We start from the raw sequence: 20,806 nt of genomic DNA, 5'->3' as shown, positions 1-20,806 counted from the left end.
CCTACCATATGTTTGATCCCGACCCTTAACTGCATATTTACTTTTATTTATTTTATTTTAAAACTTCATATACATAGATAAGATGTATACAGGCAGACTTAATGCCAAAGGCATTTTCAATCAGTTTACCTTGAGGTGATGCAGAGATTGAAAGAAGTAGGTGTTTAAAAGAATAAAGGAAGGAAATTACGTTAAGAAAAAGATTTACAAATTAATCCATACATATCTAATTTTCATGCAATATTTTATAATAAATGGTTTGGTAGTTTATCTATACGACCCTAACCAACAGACTGGCTCGCATCTAATTAATTAATAATTAAGATTATAACATGGTTGAATGAATAATAAGCACTTGATTTAAAGATAAAAGAAGAAAAATATCTCAAGAAATCTTTCCACACGGCCCCATCGTGAGCAAAAGGAAATACGCAATATAAAGTTAAACACAATATTTTCAATAAAAGATTTAAACAGTATTATTATATCAAAACCTCTTGATTGTGCTATCTGCCGTAGTACAATAATCTAGTAGATTAGTGTATGATATGTTTATCGTAAACCAAGATATAAGGACCCCCTTTATGGAGCTTATCGGCCGATTTGACAGTATATTGATAGAGAATGTGCGTTTAATTTTGTTGTTATTTTCTTATGGGTCTTTGGCGAAATAATATGTAACAAAATAGGATTTAGAAACACAAATACAGACCTTAATTGGGCTAGGCCCACCAGTGTACCATGTTAGAAACTTATAGTACCTATGCCAACTATACAACGACATTCACCTAGCTAGTTAATGAATAAATAAAATTTATGTAAAAAAATATGATTAATTAACAATGTTTTTTTGTATTTTTTTAAATAACGCTTTTAATTTTTTCTCTGGCAAGTATTTCTTTCTCGTAGCTTAGCTGTGTAGCACATCTCTTGTAGGAAGGCACGCTATTACTCTATTGGACGAGAAATCATCATCATAATCGCAGCATCGAATAACGACATTTCTTCAAATTGTGCCAATAAGTAGAATGTTAAAAATACATTAGTAAGAAGTGATAAAGTAATTTTATTCACATTAACTTATCATTGAACAAAAGATCTCTAAATTAGATATAGCATCTCAGATTCCCATAATTAGATATTAACACGAATATGATGCCTTTGTAGACATGCATAAATGCATATGTATCACGTTTCTCAGTAGACAACCAATGTACGTTAAATTAAATAATGGTCACTATTCAGTACATTGCAGCTTTGACGTAACGTGTTATTCCTTGTAATCTAAGAGAGAAAACAATGTATAGCATAATGGATTCAAATAGCCGAAACGTCAGGTATTTTAAGCAAATAATGCATTTTTTTAATCCATTCATGCTTAAATTTTTATACTTGACAAAGCAAAAGGATTTTAAAAATCCATTGAATTGAGTACCATTGCCTTTTTTAAAGTTGGTTTATAAACATGTTTTGTACCTAGTAATTCTACTGATTCATTATTTCCAGTAATCGTCCTCATAGGATAATTATCTTTGTTTTTATTACATCATTAGTACATGTGGTATTAATTGTGTTGTATTGCGTAATTGATGTAATGAATACTGAAATACGTAGTTGCTGAATGACGGAATCGTATGGACATGAGGAATATTTAAATCGTGAACATTATGAAAAAAATTGCAATTGAACAAATGCAGGCAAAATTCGGCCTAGACTTGTTCCTAACTATGTTGGAGTCGGCTTCCAGTCTCACCGGATGCAGCTGAATACCAGTATTTTACATGGAGCGACTGCTTATCTGACCTCCACAACACAGTTACTTGGGTTATAACACGATAGTCGTCAGTAAGACAGTCAGAAGCTTGAAAGTCTGACACCCAGTCAGACTTTCAAGCTTCTGACTGCTGGTAACGACTGCCAAAAATCTTTGGAAATGGCAGCCATGACCTATAATTTAAGGGTCTCTTTAAAAGACTGCGTGAGGTTTGAATCCGGAATATAATGAAATATCACGCAAATGAATATTATTTTGCCAAATCTAGTTAGGACTGTAAAAGTGGCCTCCAACTTAAGATATAAAAACCAGTACTAGTTTTATTAAAGACCAACAATAGTGTACCAGACGGTTTATAATATTTCATCGCAGATGCAAACTACCCTCGGGTCTTGAACAAAGGTCCTGTCACGTTATAAAAATGAGACCAGCACACAAAGGTCACCAGTTTCGTGAATAAAAGAATTTCAATTAGGAAGATTCTTTAGAATATTCTGCAGACGTTTCGTGGACCTAGTATTGTATATTATATTAGAATTTATATTATTATTTTACTAGATATGCCTGTGACTACGTTCGTGTGAATTTCTTAGCAAAACTAGTTCAGCGGTTTAGACGTGAATGCATAACAGACAGACATTCGAATTGATGATGTTAAATGATATTTGTATTGATTTTCATTAACATTATTACTATTTATCGTATGGTTAGTTGACAACCTGGAGTTAAAATTTTTATAGCGTCGTGAGCACGTTCTGATTTGTCCAGCATAGCTAACCGTGGCGGTCAAATGCTTAACAACTGCTATCTTAATTGACAACAATCGGGACAGAGTAGAGAGTAAAATTGCTTTTAAGCGACCACCCATCTTTGAAATTTCCAGGTAGAATACTACTTAACTGATCACCATGGGTATGGTCAATGTAACGTCCTGTAACTGTTGGGATACTGTAACGACTATCGTTAGACTGATGATTGGCGGTGACTAATAGAGTTTTGTAAAGTCTATCAACTTTGTAGGGAACCTTGTATGCAAGGTTCGAGGCTAGCGAAGGTGTGTACAAAATCCAAAATTAACATCATCATTGACCCACAGGCTTATGCAACGTGGTATTTGATACATTTGTGGCTACTTTATTTTGAAAATACACCAAATTATAATCTAGATAAATCCTGCAAGTCAAGCCTCGCCTCTTTGTTTGACGGTATTCGTAAAAGCAGTTTGTAATCTGATGCAATAAAATGGCGTTCTAATACATCATGCAATAATAAACAAGTTCAATGTAATATCCATGTGTCACTTATAGATTAGATTATTATAGATATATACTTAAATATAACATTAACACTATCTTATCCACCTGCCAACGAGTATTGCGCCTAATACATCTGTTTGTTGGTCATTATAATGCCGCTGTAATAGGCTATATATGGTCGGAATCATGTTTCAGGAAAAAAAAATCTGTTATTAGTTTACTTTAGACATACACAGATTATATCGGTGATGTCTTGCTAATAGGTCAGGTGCGTAGTACTCGTAGCCGTTCAGTACGATAAAGGATGTGACTGATGAATGAAGCAAGGGAAGTTTGTAAGGATCGTACCAAGTGGCGTTCTCTGGTCTCTGCCTAACCGTACGAGAAAAGGGCGTGATTTTATGTCGGCCAATTAACGATTTCTGAAGCATATTTTGGATGATTTTATTGATAGTGTATGGCAAACCTGTCAGCGGGAGACTTATAAAATTTCCCAATTAAAGTTATCTTGCTTTATAATACTATTGGTCAGGAAAGATGAACAAAAGAAGCAGCCAATTCCGCACAAACAAAGTCTCGTTTATCCGCTCGCAAAGAATCAGTAAGTTCTTCTCCGGCGCCCGTAGCCAGTTGCGCTCACCGGTCGGTAAACGATCTGTGGGTTAAGCAAACCTTGGCGCGGCCATTCCATAGATAGGTGACCGCATAGTGGTATTTGAACAGGGCGTCTCCGTACTTCGGAGGGCACGTAAAAAGTCGGTCCCGGTTGTTGTCAATAAGACAACAGTCGTTAAGCCTCGTCAAAGGCCTTCGGGCGGCTTGAACAACTTTGACACTAGGTTGAACACTAACCATACGACAAGAAGACAAGAAGAAGCATACACTGTATTTTAGTAGTCATTGAGCTCTCCATGCTTCGGAAGGCAGGCTAAAACGGCTTGGACTGCTTTGAACAGCTGATGATGATCAAATAAGAAACTCATACTACGTTACAATATAGTATAACAAATTACATAAATACATGACTAATAATATCCAAAAATATTGAAACGATTTGTCGTAACGCCATGCCAACTTTTTACTTTTGGCGCCAAAACCACATGGACTTTGCGCCGCCATCTTGGTCTAGACAAAGCGCGCGAAGGACGAATTTGTTTATAAATCGAACAGGTACAAAGTGCGTTGTACTGGTGTTGAAAAGAGATGGATATGTTACTGTAAAAGCCCGAACGGCGGTAAATCCTAAGATTTTCCGGTATAACCTAAGATTTACCAACTCGCAATGGTAAAAGTCCGAATAATTCTTTTATTTCGAACTTTTACCTACATTCACTTGATGATATCGAGATGTCGCCGGAGACCCGCTTCGCGGGGCTCCTCCTTCTGGGTGGTTAAAAAAAAATAAAATAAATGTCACAGTATATAATTATACCGTGAAATAGTTATAAACATAGTTATGAAGGAAGATTTTTTTATATATCGTAACATAGTTTTTAAACTCTGGCTTGTTCGGACTTTTACCATTGAGAGTTGGTAAATCTTAGGTTTTACCGGAAAATCTTAGGATTTACCACAGTCCGGGCTTTTACAGTAACAGATATACTATTTGCAAATTTAGAACGACGTGTGAAGGAAAAGGATAGCAATATTTTTGTTTATTTACGCGTTTTTATACGCTATTGTTTTGATACATCGTAGTAATTGCGTATTAGACAAGGATAGGTAATGTGGATTAATGAGTGTGAGTGAATAGGATATATTATTAGTTTTGTAACTGCATATTAAATGGTTTATTATTTGTTTGTTTGTAAGTTTTTATGACGATGTTATGAAAACCTGGTAGTAAAATAATTTTAATAGCTTTTTATTGCGTGCTAAAGAATCAATTAGGTTGATTGTGGCTTGGTTTCGTTTATCTCCCGTATAAAGGGCCGATGATAAGGATTCATAAGGGGATCATAAGAGTTCGAACCCAAGGTAGAACAATCACGATTTTTCCAAACTATATGTGTATTTATAACAAAGGAAAATACGTGATAGCTGCTATGAGCCTTTGTATGGCTTGCATACATTGAAAAGGGTTATGTGAATACTAATGAACAGTATATAGCCCCTTCCTATAGGAACGTATATCTTTTTAAGATTTTGATCTATTGACTACTACATAACTATATTACACTAGCTGACCCGCATAACTTCGCTTGCGTCACATAAGAGAGAATGCGTCGTAATTTTACCTGTTTTTGTAACATTTCTCGTTACTAGTCCGCTCCTATTGGTCGTAGCGTGATGATATATAGCCTATAGCCTTCCTCAATAAATAGACTATCTAACACTGAAAGAATTTTTCAAATCGGATCATTAGTTCCTGAGATTAGCGCGTTCAAACAAACAAACAAACAAACTCAGCAGCTTTATAATATTATATAGTATAGATGTATTTGCAATTGGTGTGCAAAATGGTGGTTTCTAAGCGGAAGTATACAAAGTGTTTTATCTTTATTCGTGTACTTATTGTTATCAATGACACACCTCCACGTATTATCTCTTGCGTAATACCCATACATCATTCTTTGATTCTATCTAGATTATTGACAGCATCCGGCAACTTGAGAGTAATGGCCAATTTCAGTTTTCTTGCTTAAATTTGCCAATGTTTTTCAACGTTATACCAGCTCTGATCAACCTCAGAGATATCACAAGGGTATATGACGATTGACCAGTACGTAAAGGTGTCTTGTTGTTATCATGTTTCGCCATTTATATATCGTTTTGGTGCCATCATTAGGAGCGAGCTTATTACTTTAATATACTGAGCAGCTACTCGTAATATTATTGCAGAAATTAATAAAAAATCATTAAAGCATACGGTACTTTGTCGGTGTCCTGTGCCTCACCTTTCGCGAGCTGTTTCTACCATTCTACCGGGAGATAAGAACGATAGAATAAAGAGTATTGTTCACACACGCGACGCTATAAACAAACTCTTTCAAAGTTAACTGATTTTAATAAACCTGGCCGAAACTAAACATTAGCTTGGAGGACATTCTTCATTATTTAGGGTCCTATTGTCCTTTCTATTTAGCACCAAGAACCACAAAAATTCATCACTTTTTATCAGCAAAACGCAGGCGTTATACAAGTATGAGCAACAGATCCATTATTTCTACTAAACGGTTTTCTAGACCGATGGCGCAGAAAATTGTGAACTGGAGAATCAATTGTCAATGTATTTAGCTTAAACGACAGATAGGGAGGGAAATGGCCTCCTATTTAGAGGGACCAGATGCTCCCGCTGATTGGAAAAGAGCTTGTAAAAATGGGTGATGTAGTTGGTGAATAATAAGGGGGTGGACTTTTCGCAATTGAAAATTCTGTCTTTAATAAGATATTGGAGACAGTTTAGTTAGTTTCGATTGCTGGGATTCTGACGGAAATTAAATGCTGAAGAAGAGAACAAATATAGTTGAATTTACGGGTGTTTTAGCTACCTCGGGGGTGATTTCAAAAAAATGTAGCCGTTTAAGCGAGTGTGAGGTTTTCCTAGGATCATATTGAAGATATAGCGAAGTTGGACATAGATTGGAGTGGCTGGTCCCACTCCTATATGGAGTGCATAGCAGAGAGAAAGGTCCTTAGGACTCGGGTCTTCTAGTGTCTCCAATTAAAATTTGCTCACTATCGGTTCAGTGGTTAGTCGTAAAAATAAATAAACAGATTTTTGCGTTAATATGATTAGTGCAGATTTTAGAATTTATCCTTAAATGGATTCATGTTTATCAAACGTGTGTTTATTTGCTATAATATAACCGTGGGACCTTATGTATGTTAAAGTGAACAGAAGAAATGCGAATCGTTTTACATATAAAACGCAAATGATTTGTTAGTCTAATACAAACATTCTCAAGAACTGCTTGAATGTTAAGTAGCTCCAATGTTTTTCTTTCTATAAATAATGTAATTTACATATTGTTATGTAACTTATGTTTATTTATAAAGGGTATATGATATGTAACTCAAATGGGACAGGCTGAAATTTCAACCTGGTACTAAGGCTTTTTAAATAGTTATAATGTGCTTTAGTTTCAATGGCATTGTCTCAGATTCGATGCCCGAGTAGGTTAAGCGTTGAGTGTTGTTAGATGTGGTCAGTTTTTGATGATAATATTTCTCAATAGTTGCCCTGAATTCGCTAGCACGGCATACGCATATTATAACTTCCATGGGTCCACTGCTGGGCAAGGGTTTTCTCTCGAAGAGGTAAACGTTTGAGTCCACGAAGCTTTTTTTTTACAAACAACGTACTCATAGTATAACTAGACCCGAAAGAACTATGTGTGGATTGCCCAAAATAATTGTTCCCTGTGGGAATCGAACCCACTATCTCCCGATGCAATGGTAGTGTCGAGGCGACGACTTTAACAACTGCGCCATCACCGCTAAAATAATGACTGAAAAATCACAAAATAATTATTTTTTTTATAAATTTACAGTCTGATATTATAGTCATCGCTTTGTAAAACTCACATGACTATAAACAATTAGACTATTTACTCGAGATCAATACAGCCGTTCCCGATGCTGCGCTGACAAACTAACACACGATATCAATTGACTGATAACACGTACGTCATCACTTATCATTGTTATTCTTTAAGTGTGAAGTCTTAATACGGTCGTTGGCTTTTTTGTGAATTTATGAAAATTGGTGTAGCAGTTTTTGAGATATTTGATGACAGATACATTCATATACTGACAGTTTGATGATTGTTAAAATTCTACCAGCGATTTCGCAAGCGTGAACATATTTCCCGGGGTAAAATGTACTCTACTCGCTTTCTATGTGCCAATATTCAAATATTCAATACTAGGCTGACCCGCGCAACTTCGCTTGCGTCACATAGGAGAATGAGTCAAATTTTTTCACGTTTTTGTAACATTTTTTACTGGTATTCTGCTCCTATTGGTCGTAGCGTGATATATAGCCTATAGCCTTCCTCGATAAAGTCGCTATCTAACAGTGAAAGAATTTTTCAAATCGGACCAGTAGTTCCTGAGATTAGCGCGTTCAAACAAACAAACTTTTCAGCTTTATAATATTAGTATAGATTATTTTGGATCGTCATCGTGCTGTTCCTCTCGTTGGAAAATCTGCCAACGAAGACCTACAACACTAAAACTATGGAATATTTATTAATTTCTTGTTTTATTTGTTACAGGTCTAAATGCTTGCGAAAGGAAATCATTTCTGTTTCTACGGAAGGAGCTGCCAGTCAGGTAAATTTTTTTGTACCATTCTTTTAACTTCAGCTGACCCTTTTTTCCAAAACTATGTTGGAGTCGGCTTCCAGTCTCACCGGATGGAGTTGATTACCAGTGTTTTACATGGAGCGACTGCCTATTATATATTGACCTTCACAACCCAGATATCTGAGATAACACGATACTCTTCGGTAAGACTGATTGCCAGACTTTCAAGCTTCTGACTACTGTTAACGACTGTCAAAGATCTTTGAAATTGGAATAGGAACTCGATTGTAAGATGGTCACCCATCCACAGAACAACCTCGGCAAGCGTGGCTTAACCTCAGAGATCGACTCGCGCGGCTGTCGTTAACTAAGCTACTAGCTCCTCCTTAAGTCCTTTAATCATAAATAAATAAATTTAACCCATTAATGTCCCACTGCTGGGCAAGGGTCTCCTCCCGTAATGAGGGAGGGGTTAGGCCTTGAGTCCACCACGCTGGCCAAGTGCGGGTTGGGGACTTTGCACGCCCTCAATAAATGTTTTAAACAAATTTTTAGGCATGCAAGGTTTCCTCACGATGTTTTCCTTCACCGTTGGAGCATGTGATAATTATTTCTAATACACACATAACTTCGAAAAGTCATTGGTGTGTTGCCTCGGGTTCGAACCTGCGACCACTTGCATGGGAGGTGCCAACTTATACCACTCGGCTATCACTGCCTTTAATCATATTTCAAGTAAATCAACAAGATTACCACATACAAGTTAGTTAATAGTCATCAACGTTAGAATGGCAGCTTTCCTCATTAGTGTCTTCCGTCTAGCGCGGGAAATACGCAGTGACCTTGTAACTGCGTGTTTATTGTTGCATACTGTTGTATATATACTAGTAGTAGTTGCAAGTGGTGCAATAGACTCATAGGTTGAGGTAGGATGATCGGTTTTACTTCCCAAAGACTACTTTGTTGATTAAGACACGATACTTTACTGCTACTATAATGAAACAGCAGATCTTTTTTTTAATTCCAGTTATGTAATTGCGACTTATAGTTTATTAGTCTACTTTCTTTTTTTACGTATGGCTAGTGGTCAACCTAGTGTCAAAGTTGTTCAAGCCGCCGAAGAAAGGCCTTTGGCGTGGCTTAACTGTTATCTTAATTGACAACAACCAGGACCGACTCTTTACCTGCCCTGCAAATACCACTATACGGTCAGTGGTCACCCATCTATGGAATGACCGCGCCAAGGTTTGCTTAACCCACAGATTGTTTACCGACCGGTGAGCGCAACTGGCTATTGGCACCTCTTCCGTAAAATAGACGTATATCTACCTAGAAATATCGAGAAACACTATCAAACATAGTATAATTACATAAGTTTCCGTTGATTGTTTGCGCACGGTATCATAAACACTGAGATTCTTATCAGATGCTAAATGACTAAAACTTGACACAACTGTGATAAAAATAGACTTGTTGACAAGCACGATACAGTAGTTTTTGTATCTACTTATATGCGAGTTCGTAAAAATATTTTGTTTGTAAGAAACATTACTATGATCGCGAAGTTTGTACGCAGATGTTTCGAATTAAATTAGGTTAATATTTTAAGCTAATAATCGTCGTCTATTGCTGACTCTTGTTGGGTACAAATCTTTCCCCAGCAATGAGATACAATTAGTTTAGGACCTAGCATTCTTAGAAAAACTGGTTAAATATCTCTGACTAGCTGACCCGCGCAACTTGGCTTGCGTCACATAAGAGAATCATAATTTTCCCCGTTTTTGTAACATTTTTCACTGGTACTCTGCTCCTATTGGTCGTAGCGTGATGATATATAGCCTATAACCTTCCTCAATAAATGGGCTATCTAACACTTAAAGATTTTTTCAAATTGGACCTGTAGTTCCTGAGATTAGCGCGTTCAAACAAACAAACAAACAAACAAACTCTTCAGCTTTATAATATTATAGTATATAGTAAGTATAGATGAGTACAAGGTTCCCTTATGATGTTCCTTTCTGTAAAACAAGTGCTTATTATTATATCTTCATATTTGTTTTGCTTATGATGTTAGAGACACTTTGTGGGATACAGTATTTTCTCTGTGTCGGAATTGAACCCGTAGCGCACTATCTAATAGCTACAAAGCATGCGGTACAAGTAACAACATACAGCTACGCTAAGCTACTAAGCGTAGAAACTTGAAATTTACTATGAAGATTCCTTAGGAAACGTAGAGGAGCACTAAGAGAGGAATTCTGAAAATTCTCCCCCCAAGGGGGCTAAATTCCACGCGGCAAAGCCGCGGGCGGAAAGCTAGTATTTACATTGGACCTGCAATTAGTCATTAGCGTATACAACACATATTGGTGTCATAAGTCAACGACCTCAATTGACAACGTTCAGTGCTCGGTAACTTCCGCACGACCCTCGCTGACACTACTGTGTTACTGGTCGCAAAGTACAAGGTTACTTCCCCGAGAACATTTGTGAGGATGTAGAAGGTTCTCGAAGGGACGTCTGACGTAATAGCGGGCAGACGGGTAGTTGTAAAAAACATTAGACAAATCCCACCCCCCACTAAAGGTTTGATAATTTTCATACGCATAAAAAATTGTTCTTTTTTCAATTTACGAGTTAATATTGATCAGCTTTTCTTGTAACATCTTTAAGTATTTTAACAGGGTAACCCATCCGTAACTTGTCCGCGTTAACACTCCTTTATTACTGTGTTACTGGTCGCAAAGTACAAGGTTACTTCCCGAGAACATTTGTGAAGATGTAGAATGTTCTCGAAGGGACGTCTGACGTCGCAAAGAGGATTGAGGGGTCACTGAAATTGTGTGAGGTTTTTTTGTTTTTCATATGCTTAAAAATGACTTTTGGCAATTTACGAGTTAATATTGACCAGCAGCTCGATTCTCTACTACTATCGACTACCAACAACCGCCTAGTTATCGAGAAATCTTGTATTAAAATCTGATCAGCGCCTCTAACGGGCGTCGTAGGAACTATTTTGACAGTACATTTTAAATGTCAAACTTTCGATGCTCGGCAGTACTGACTGTAGAGAATCGTGATACTGTTTTAACATCTTTAAATATTTTACCGGGTAACCCATCCAAAACTTGTCTGCGTTAACACTCCTTAACCTTCCTATCATACAATCTTTTTTACGAATTCCTTCAAAAAGGTCGCTAATTAGATTAGATTCAAGGTTTTATTGAACTTCTATTGACCTAATTTGTTTATCATTGCGAAATCTATAAGGTTGATCTTTTATCGATATCTCTGCTGATCCCCTATCTTTAGTAGGGGTTGATAGTATGTGCCGGATATATCCTTGATATGAATAAAAATTAGGTGTATGATACTGTGTATAAGCGATAGCGGTGAGCGTAGCGATTTTATATAAGTTATTATTGTGTTGGTTTAAAATTCATCTAAAGTTAGTTATGATAGAAACATTGACTTTTCTTTTAAATAAATGTCAATTTTAAATCTCTCTCGGAATATTTTACTCCTTAATTGTGGTTAATAATTGATTTGTTTCGAAGACGTTTTTAATTGAACTCAAAGTGTTTAAGGTTTTTTTTAAAGCCGTCGCTAGTAATTTAAGATTAATATATTTTAAAAGATCAAATTTTTATAAAAAGTTAAAGTTAGGAATATGATTTTCTATTATAAACACTTAACCGATATAGTGGAAAGAAATCACCGAATGATCCTTTTAAAACTGGCAGTATTCTTCCTTCGTTACCTATGGTTTCAGCATTTAAACTATTTTCAGCACCATACGCATATTGTCAGCGAAAATCTTCTTATACCAGATCGCTCTCGCTCCCCGCTCCGCTCGTCACAATACAACATCATGACGCATTGTTTGCGTACACAAGGTCGGGCAGGTTGTCACTGTGACTCCGTAATCACACGATAACTTTACGTAACTATACTTGTTTATGTACCACTATATACACGTATGTAGTACATATGTACATGTATATGAGGTAAATATTTGTTGAGGTCTGTGAAGGAAAACATTGTGAGGATAAAGCTAGAGACAGAGACACACGGAGACTAATGTCCTCACACATGTCGGCGACATGTCAAACGATGCTAAGCGATTTCGCTGGACGTATCTGGTGATACCGTGCGACTCGCATCAAGAGTTATCAATCATCTATCCTATAATAATAATATTAGGTCGGGGAAAAAGTCTTTTCGCATTATAGTATGTCTGAACTTGTAATAACCAGCCAACTGTGCAGGACTTTGTTTATAGTGTCCAAATGTGTGCACGATACACAGGTACACTCACAATTCCTTTACTCTCTTCGATGGGACGGCTAAACCGACACGACCAGAGAGAGGTCAGGCGCAGGACCGACGGCGTTATTTTAACTATGAAATGTCTCGGCTACGGTGGCTTAACACACTGATCGTTTACCGGCTTGTAAACGCAATTAGGTAGAAGAGCGTCTCACTAAAAGTAATTTAAATCTCTTGGATCTTATTCAATGGAAACTTCGATAATGTTACCTTTATTTGTGCCTAGAGGGCGAGAACAGTAGCTCGATTCTCTACTACTATCGACTACCGACAACCGACCTATCATCGAGAAATTTTGTATGAAAATTTGATCAGCGCCTCTGACGGGTGCCGTAGGAAACATTTTGGCAGCATATGCTAAATGTCAAAATGTCGATAGTTAGCCGGTTGTCAGTGGTCGATAGTGATAGAGAATCGAGGTACTCCTGTTCACTTAGTGGTTAACCCGTAACCATAGCAACGCCAACCATTTTCCATGAAACGATTCTACACGATGCATTCAACAATAATATTTATGATACACAATTATTAATGCATCCTCCCACATACAGGATGTTAACACATTGTGTACGTCATGCTGTAATTGTTTTGCGTCTAGGTATACTATAAATTATTACTAGCTCTTACCCGCGACTCCGTCCACGTGGACTATTGTTATATTGTGTCTCGAACAAAACTACGGGCTAAGGCTAGTTGACACTTCTTCGCAGGTGGTCGACGGTTCGAACCCGAGGCAACACACCAATGACTTTTCCAAGTTATGTGTATTAAAAATATTGATCACTTGTTCTAACTGTAAAGGAAATCATCGTGATGAAATTTAGCTTGCTTAAAAGTTGTTTAACTAATCTTTTGAGGGTATGCAAGTCCCCAATACACACTTGGTCAGCGTGATGGACTCGAGGCCTAAACCCATGATCGGGAAACTATTGCGCAGCAATGGGACAATAGTAAGTTGAAAAAAAAATGGTTTTCCCAAGTCTCATCAAATCTCGTTCGGCAGTTTAGGCGTGATTGAGTAACAAACATACAAACATTGGCATTTATAATATTAGTAGTATAGATTGAATACTAGGTAGTTATTTGTGTATAATGATGCATTGTATGCTAGATTAGTCTGGAGTTTTGTTTCACTGGCTTTACCATGTGATATAGTAATTTTGTTGATTGTAAGCTTGACAGTTCTGTCTATATTTCATCAAAGATTGGTGATAGGCTCGCGCTCTATAACATGGAACTAACTAGTAAATAGCGAACAGTGGATGTATTTCATATACCCCTGCTTACCTTTGAGTATATATATATACAGGGTGTCCCAAAACTCAACGATAATCCGAGACAGGATGAAAGGCCAAGTCATACCGGTTCTAGGAAAAATAATAAAAAAAATCCATATCACTTAGTTCAGCAATAATAGACATTTTTCAAAAAAGTTAAAATTCCACACCCTTGGTCGCATTTTCAAGTCCTGTGATCACCAATGTCACAATTTCGCTGCGTTTTTTTTTATTTCGTGATCTTTATTAAATATGCTATTAATCGTAAAACAAATTAATGCACAAAACATTGTTAATTTTCTAAAAAAAGTTAAGTTTTAGTGAGTCATGGTTCACAAAAATATCGTTAGTTAACTTTGACGCTTCATATTAGAAAAAAAATGTAGTACACTACCCTTGGCAAGTTATTTCAAAAGTTGGCGCATTTAATCAAGATTACAAAATGGTGCAACACTTGCCACTTTTCTTGCCAATAAATATGTTATTTTTATTTGAACGAAGCATGTCCTCACAGATGGATCGGACGCAGTGGTTGAATTTTATAGAGCCTGAATTCATGCTAGAGGAAAACAATTCGGAATTACTTTATTTTATGGAGAAAAATTAAATAAGAACCATGGGTCGTTAAATATTTTTTTTTAATTACCTATTATGTTTATTACATTAAATATTGGTTATGGACTAACTCAATTACCTCTTTACTAAAAATAATTGCTTTCCTCTGGCACGAATACAGGCTCTGCAACGCCTTAAAAAAGACCTTTTCACCAGTTGTGCAAAATTCCTTGGTATTATTTCTTCTGACGCTGTGTCAATTTTCTGGCGAAGATCTGATAGATTTTGTATTTATTTCGAATAGACTTTCTCTTTTATGCATTTCCAGTCAAAAATATCTCTGGGTTTAGATCGGGGGAGCGATGAGGCCATAAAATTCAACCACTGCGTCCGATCCATCTGTGAGGACATGCTTCGTTCAAATAAAAATAACATTTTTATTGGCAAGAAAAGTGGCAAGTGTTGTACCATTTTGTAATCTTGATTAAATGCGCCAACTTTTGAAATAACTTGCCAAGGGTAGTGTAGTACATTTTTTTTCTAATATGAAGCGTCAAAGTTAACTAACGATATTTTTGTGAACCATGACTCACTAAAACTTAACTTTTTTTTAGAAAATTAACGATGTTTTGTGCATTAATTTGTTTTACGATTAATAGCATATTTAATAAAGATCACGAAATAAAAAAAACGCAGCGAAATTGTGACATTGGTGATCACAGGACTTGAAAATGCGACCAAGGGTGTGGAATTTTAACTTTTTTGAAAAATGTCTATTATTGCTGAACTAAGTGATATGGAATTTTTTTTTTATTTTTCCTAGAACCGGTATGACTTTGCCTTTCATCCTGTCTCGGATTATCGTTGAGTTTTGGGACACCCTGTATATATATATATATTGGGTATATAAGATCCTTTTGTATATATTACTTAGTAAGCAATAAATGGTTTGAAATTGAATTTGAATTTATAACAGGCGTGATGTTTTGGAAGCATTTATTAAAATATTGTCAGTGAACAATCTAGTCTCTAAGTTGTTTAGGTCTTTTAACATGATTTAACGACTGCTATCTTAAGAATAGAATATACCGAAGGTTTCAAAATTATCACCTCTCTTCAGCAAAACGTCACTTAGTAAACTAACTCCATCTCTTTCTTGTTTCAGGCTAGCGAACATAATGAAGGAGATAGCACTGTTGCCAGAGAACCTGCTGCGGATGCCGTCAGTGGGCCTCGTGAACCAGTGGTACGAGAGATCTTTTGAAGAGATCATACAGTTCGAGGAGAGTGATCCTGAACCACCTGTTTTGAGTTCGTGAGTAAAAAGTTGTTACCTATATTTTAGTTTTACGTCTAGAAATAAAAACGCTTGTTCTAACAGTAAAAATAACTTAAGGAGCCATTCGATTACAACTTTTGCAGCACATAAGCTATTGGAAATAAAGTGCTGAAACATTTGTTGCTGAAAGAAGAATACTTCGAAACCTTGCATGCCTGAGAGTTATTTAATTCGTTTTTGAACAGATGTTAAGACTCTTGCCCAGTCTGGTCAGACTGGCTCGCGTGGTGGACTAGCCAGCGTGGTGGGCTGGCAGAGTGGCTAAAATTAAACTTAAATATTAGTGATAGATGATAGCCCCACAAAAATGTTTTTTGACGATGTTCAGGGCGTAGTAGTAAATACCAGTTAGGGTGGTAGCAATGGGTAAAGGGCTTGGTTTCAATTGCCACATGGAACTATATTTATTGTGAATCCAAATTTATATTTTTTGTTTGAGCATAGTGGATTCTTGTATTTATAAGTAAATTTGTTTTGGAGCTCTCCTAAAAATCACACACAATAAGAAAAAGCAGAATTATAAAAAAAATGGTAGAAGAGAGACATAAAGTTCCAATCATAGTTTCCTACACAAACTCTTCAAAATTGTTCCATCTTTTTTCACCATGTTTAAAACACTAACATAATACTCGTTCATATATTGATATATTGTACACGTATTCGCCACGTGTTACAGTTTTGACAACACGCCAGCTATGGAATAACTGTCTTTATTAATATTTCGGGAACGGCACGACCTATGTTTAACTTTGCCTTTGAAACATTGCTGAATATCTTAGAGCATACCGTATTTGAAGACATTGCTGAGTTTATATATATTCATACTAGCTACTACCCGCGACTTCGTCCGCCACCTAAATTTTCCCATGGGAATGCGTCATCTTCCCGGGGTAAAAGTAGCCTATGTCCTTTATCGGGTATCAAAATAGCTCCATACCAAACTTCATGCAAATTGGTTCAGTAGTTTAGGCGTGATTGAGTTACAGACAGACAGAGTTACTTTCGCATTTATAATATTAGTATGGATTTCGGGAACTGCTGCCGCGACCTATGTTTCACTTTGCCTTTGAAAGACATTGTTAAATTCCCTTGGGGTATACCGAATTTGAAAGACATTGTTTGAAGCATACCGACGTTCTATGTGCTTCGCTTACGTGTTTATGTATGCTACTATCATACTAAAGGTTTGAAGCATGAGTTGGTGCAAAGTGTGCAAGTGCAGTTGTTTCTAAGTAGTATGAAAATTGGAGATAGACTCTTATATCTTTGAAAGCGTGTTAAGCTATTCGTCTTACGACTGATCTAGGGCCCGTCGTTTTGGTTTATCGGTCAATTGGGCTGCGAGAACGATATTATTGAAAATGTTGCATAAAAAGGTGGCTGGAGAGATTGTAGAAAGCCGTTGCCGATACGTTTCCAACTTGTTGCTATATCCAGGCACACAATTTCAACTGGCATGCTACAACAATAATATAAAAATGAATCGCTAAATGTGTTGCTAAGCGCAAACCTCGAGAACAGCTGAACCGATTTCGCTTATTCCTTTTTTATTTGAGATAAAAATAAAATTGCAAATAAAAAAGAATCGAGTATTAGGCGGTACGAAGTGCGCTGGGGCAGCTAGTTAAACATAAAATTCCAATATCCAACTAGGGAATTATACCGAGAAAAATCTGGAGCAGCTTATAATTCTTAACCAATTTTTTTCTTCTCTCCCCCCAGGTTCTGCGAGCGCCTAGTCCACATCCGCAACCGCCACGCGGACGTGGTCCAGACGATGGCGCAGGGGGTCCTGGAGCTGAAGGAGTCGCACGAGGTGGACCCCGGCACTGAGAACAGCATACAGTACTTCCTTGACAGATTCTATATGAGCCGGATATCTATTAGGATGTTGATTAATCAGCATAGTGAGTATTTAACGTTTATTTACCCAATTAAAAACTGGCGGTACTGTTAGTCGGGAGAAGATCTAAGAAACAAGAAAAATGTGGCAAGAACAGCAAGAAATGAGCTTTAAAGATTGAATCAATAAATTCACCACATTTAACAATTTTCTGATTTCTTCAAAGATTCTGCTCGAAGCTTTAAAAAGAATTGCAGCGATGTTCTTTAAGCTGCCCGTCTAGTCCGTTTTAATCTTGATATTGGACTACCGTTGTACTTGCATTCAATTACTCATTTAGGTCTAATGCTGCCACTACTGACAAAAATGCCATGTTTATGTTAGCTTAAATACTATTGAATACATAAACTACCGCTAAATGTGCCTTAGAAACTGAGCATAAGTAAATTAACCGCCAGTTCCGAAGGTAGAACCAATGAGAAGAGCTGGTAAGATACTCCTGGTCACTCTTTTTTACCGTCAAATAGTTTTATTTTACTTTTGTTGTCTACAATGTTGTCTACATTTCATTTATTTCTCCTTAAAAGGAAGATAAGCGTAGATCCAGTACATTATTCTATAAACTCTCCTCCTTTTCCAGCGCTCCTATTCGGCGAGCAGCTCGGCGCCCGGCAGGCAGCGGTGAACGGCATCGACAACGGCGGCCGCCACATCGGCTCCATCGACCCCGCGTGTGACGTGGTGGGCGTCGTGCGGGACGCCTACGAGAACGCAAGGTTCTTGTGTGATAGATACTATCTGGCCTCGCCAGACCTACAACTCTTACAACATGGAGGTAGGTTTATTAAAGAAAATAAGTAAAAACATTCTTCTATATTTTTTTTTTGTATAATTCCAGCGTTAGGAGAAGATATACCAGCCAGCGAGATGGTTTAAAATCCAACAGCGGACTTGCAATATTGCAATGCTGTTAGTTGCCGATGTCGCGATTCAGGATTGTCGTGCTAGTTCCATATCCTGCCGCCAGCTGGCGCTTTTCTCAATTTACAATGTTCTTACGGAATTGTATCATGTTAATTATTATCAGTGATGCGATTCAGGATTCGTGTGCGAGTTCACTATATCGCACATAGATAGCGCTGTTATTAAAAGTTCTATATAAGCCAGTGTAACCTATACCGAAACATTATATGATCAAGCGTTATCAGGGTACAAGTAAGACCGTAATTATTCCCGTAAACTATTACATAACAAAGATCTGCGATACCATAAACTTCAATATGTTCTTGTTCCAGTGCCTAGCGAGCGTCCAATGCCGATCGTGTACGTGCCGTCTCACTTATACCACATGCTGTTCGAGCTGTTCAAGAACTCCATGCGCGCCACCATGGAGACCCACGATGACTGCCCCCCACCCATCACCGTCAACGTCATCAGGGGGAGAGAGGACGTGTCCGTTAAGGTAAAGGGGGAATTCAGATATTGTCATATTAGGCCGGGGAAAAAGTCTTTTCGCATTATAGTATGTATGAACTTGTAATAAAATCTTTTCTCTACACAAAAAGCTCGATTTTTGGGTACCTCACGAGCTCACTGAAAGGAACCTAATGAACCGTGTACTTATTTGTGATTGTTGAGGCCAAAGAGATTTTATTACAAGTTCATATATACTATAATGCGAAAAGACTTTTTCCCCGACCCTAATATATCAACTAGCGGCCAGCCCCGGCCTTGCTCAGGATAGGCCCATAGCCAGTGCTCACCAGTCGGTAAACGATCTGTGGGTTTAGCAAACCTTGGCGCGGTCATTCCATAGATAGGTGACCGCATAGTGGTATTTGAATTGGGCGTCTCAGTAACAGTCGTTAAGCCACGTCTCACGTCACGAACTACTTTGACACTAGGTTGACCACTAACCATACGATGAGAAGAAGACCGGTTTAAAACCATGAGAGGTTCCACCACGCTGGTCAAGTGCGAGTTGGGGACTTTTTTTTTAACTTTTGAAGTAATAAACTATACTAATTAGTTATTAAACGTTCTTCCCTCACGTTTCAGATGTCAGACCGCGGCGGTGGTATTCCCCGCAGCGTGACGGACTTGCTGTTCAAGTACATGTACAGCACGGCGCCGCAGCCCTCCAAGTCTGACTCACATACTGTTCCTTTAGCCGGTAAGTATTTTCACATATTATGTACGTTTATTATATAAAACTACTGGCTGTAGTCGCAATTTCAAGAATGCGTGCTCGTGTTAATTTCCGTACTCTAATATACGAGAAAGAAAATAATGATGAGAGGGAATCTACTTTAAATGAAACATACTTTTTTACAGTAAGTATAAATAAAATGAAAGATTTTTGACAAAGTTGTGTGGAGGCGATAAATAACGTACTTCATTATACATGATATATATATTTTCTGGTACCAGACTATTACAATAAACTACTACATATTAATAACTAAATATATGTCCTAACTAAATGAGTGCGCGGAGACGACTGCCGCGTCGGACTATCGCAGGCGTGCGCCTGACTACACAATGCAGCGTCAGCAGTGTCGCTACAAGTTGCACGTTAACCGGCAATCGAACCCCCAAAAAATCTAATTTCACTAAGTAATGAAATGATTACTTGGGTATGGGTAACTGGTATAGCAAAGTTGCTGACAGTACAGCAAAGTTGCTATACCAGTAGAAGAACTTGTTTAAAAGTTATGATTATCTAAGATTGATGTAGAATAAGAAATTCGCAAAAAGTTAACTTAAGAAAAATGCTTTTGTACACTTCTCATTGCCATACACTTCGTTCAATAGTTATCTCGCAAAAATGGGATAGTTGACTGGGTTAAAGAAAAGATACTAAATTTACTCATAAAGGGTTCTTCCAAAGTACTCATGCTATGTAATACTTTTCCTTAATAATTTTGTAAAAAGAATCGAACCCGAGACTACGTGGTTAGCACACGGATATACTACTGACCGCTCCGAGGTAGTCATCAGTCCTGTGTATACTAAAATGTATTAATGTTTGTATGTTTGCAGGTTACGGCTACGGCTTGCCAATCTCGCGGTTGTACGCGCGCTACTTCCACGGCGACCTCACGCTCATGTCCTGCGAGGGGTACGGCACAGACGCCATCATATACTTGAAGGTAAACTGTTCTTTAGTAATGGGTTTTCAGT

At 37.4% G+C, this 20,806-nt stretch overlaps 1 protein-coding gene across 1 annotated transcript in view; it reads left to right on the top strand.

Moving 5' to 3' along the window:
• Pdk (pyruvate dehydrogenase kinase) overlaps positions 1–20,806 on the top strand; it is a 70,565-nt gene that overhangs the window by 44,174 nt on the left and 5,585 nt on the right. The window contains exons 2-8 of the mRNA XM_076132030.1: positions 8,250–8,307; positions 15,607–15,756; positions 17,503–17,687; positions 18,264–18,458; positions 18,919–19,085; positions 19,682–19,796; positions 20,666–20,775. Of these exons, the coding sequence (XP_075988145.1) occupies positions 8,250–8,307; positions 15,607–15,756; positions 17,503–17,687; positions 18,264–18,458; positions 18,919–19,085; positions 19,682–19,796; positions 20,666–20,775 (980 nt within the window). The remainder of the gene's footprint in view (positions 1–8,249; positions 8,308–15,606; positions 15,757–17,502; positions 17,688–18,263; positions 18,459–18,918; positions 19,086–19,681; positions 19,797–20,665; positions 20,776–20,806) is intronic.

This window comes from Anticarsia gemmatalis, chromosome 27 (genome assembly GCF_050436995.1).
Source record: "Anticarsia gemmatalis isolate Benzon Research Colony breed Stoneville strain chromosome 27, ilAntGemm2 primary, whole genome shotgun sequence".
In the NCBI taxonomy this organism is placed as follows: domain Eukaryota; kingdom Metazoa; phylum Arthropoda; class Insecta; order Lepidoptera; family Erebidae; genus Anticarsia; species Anticarsia gemmatalis.
This window is presented reverse-complemented; position numbering and strand designations above follow the sequence as displayed.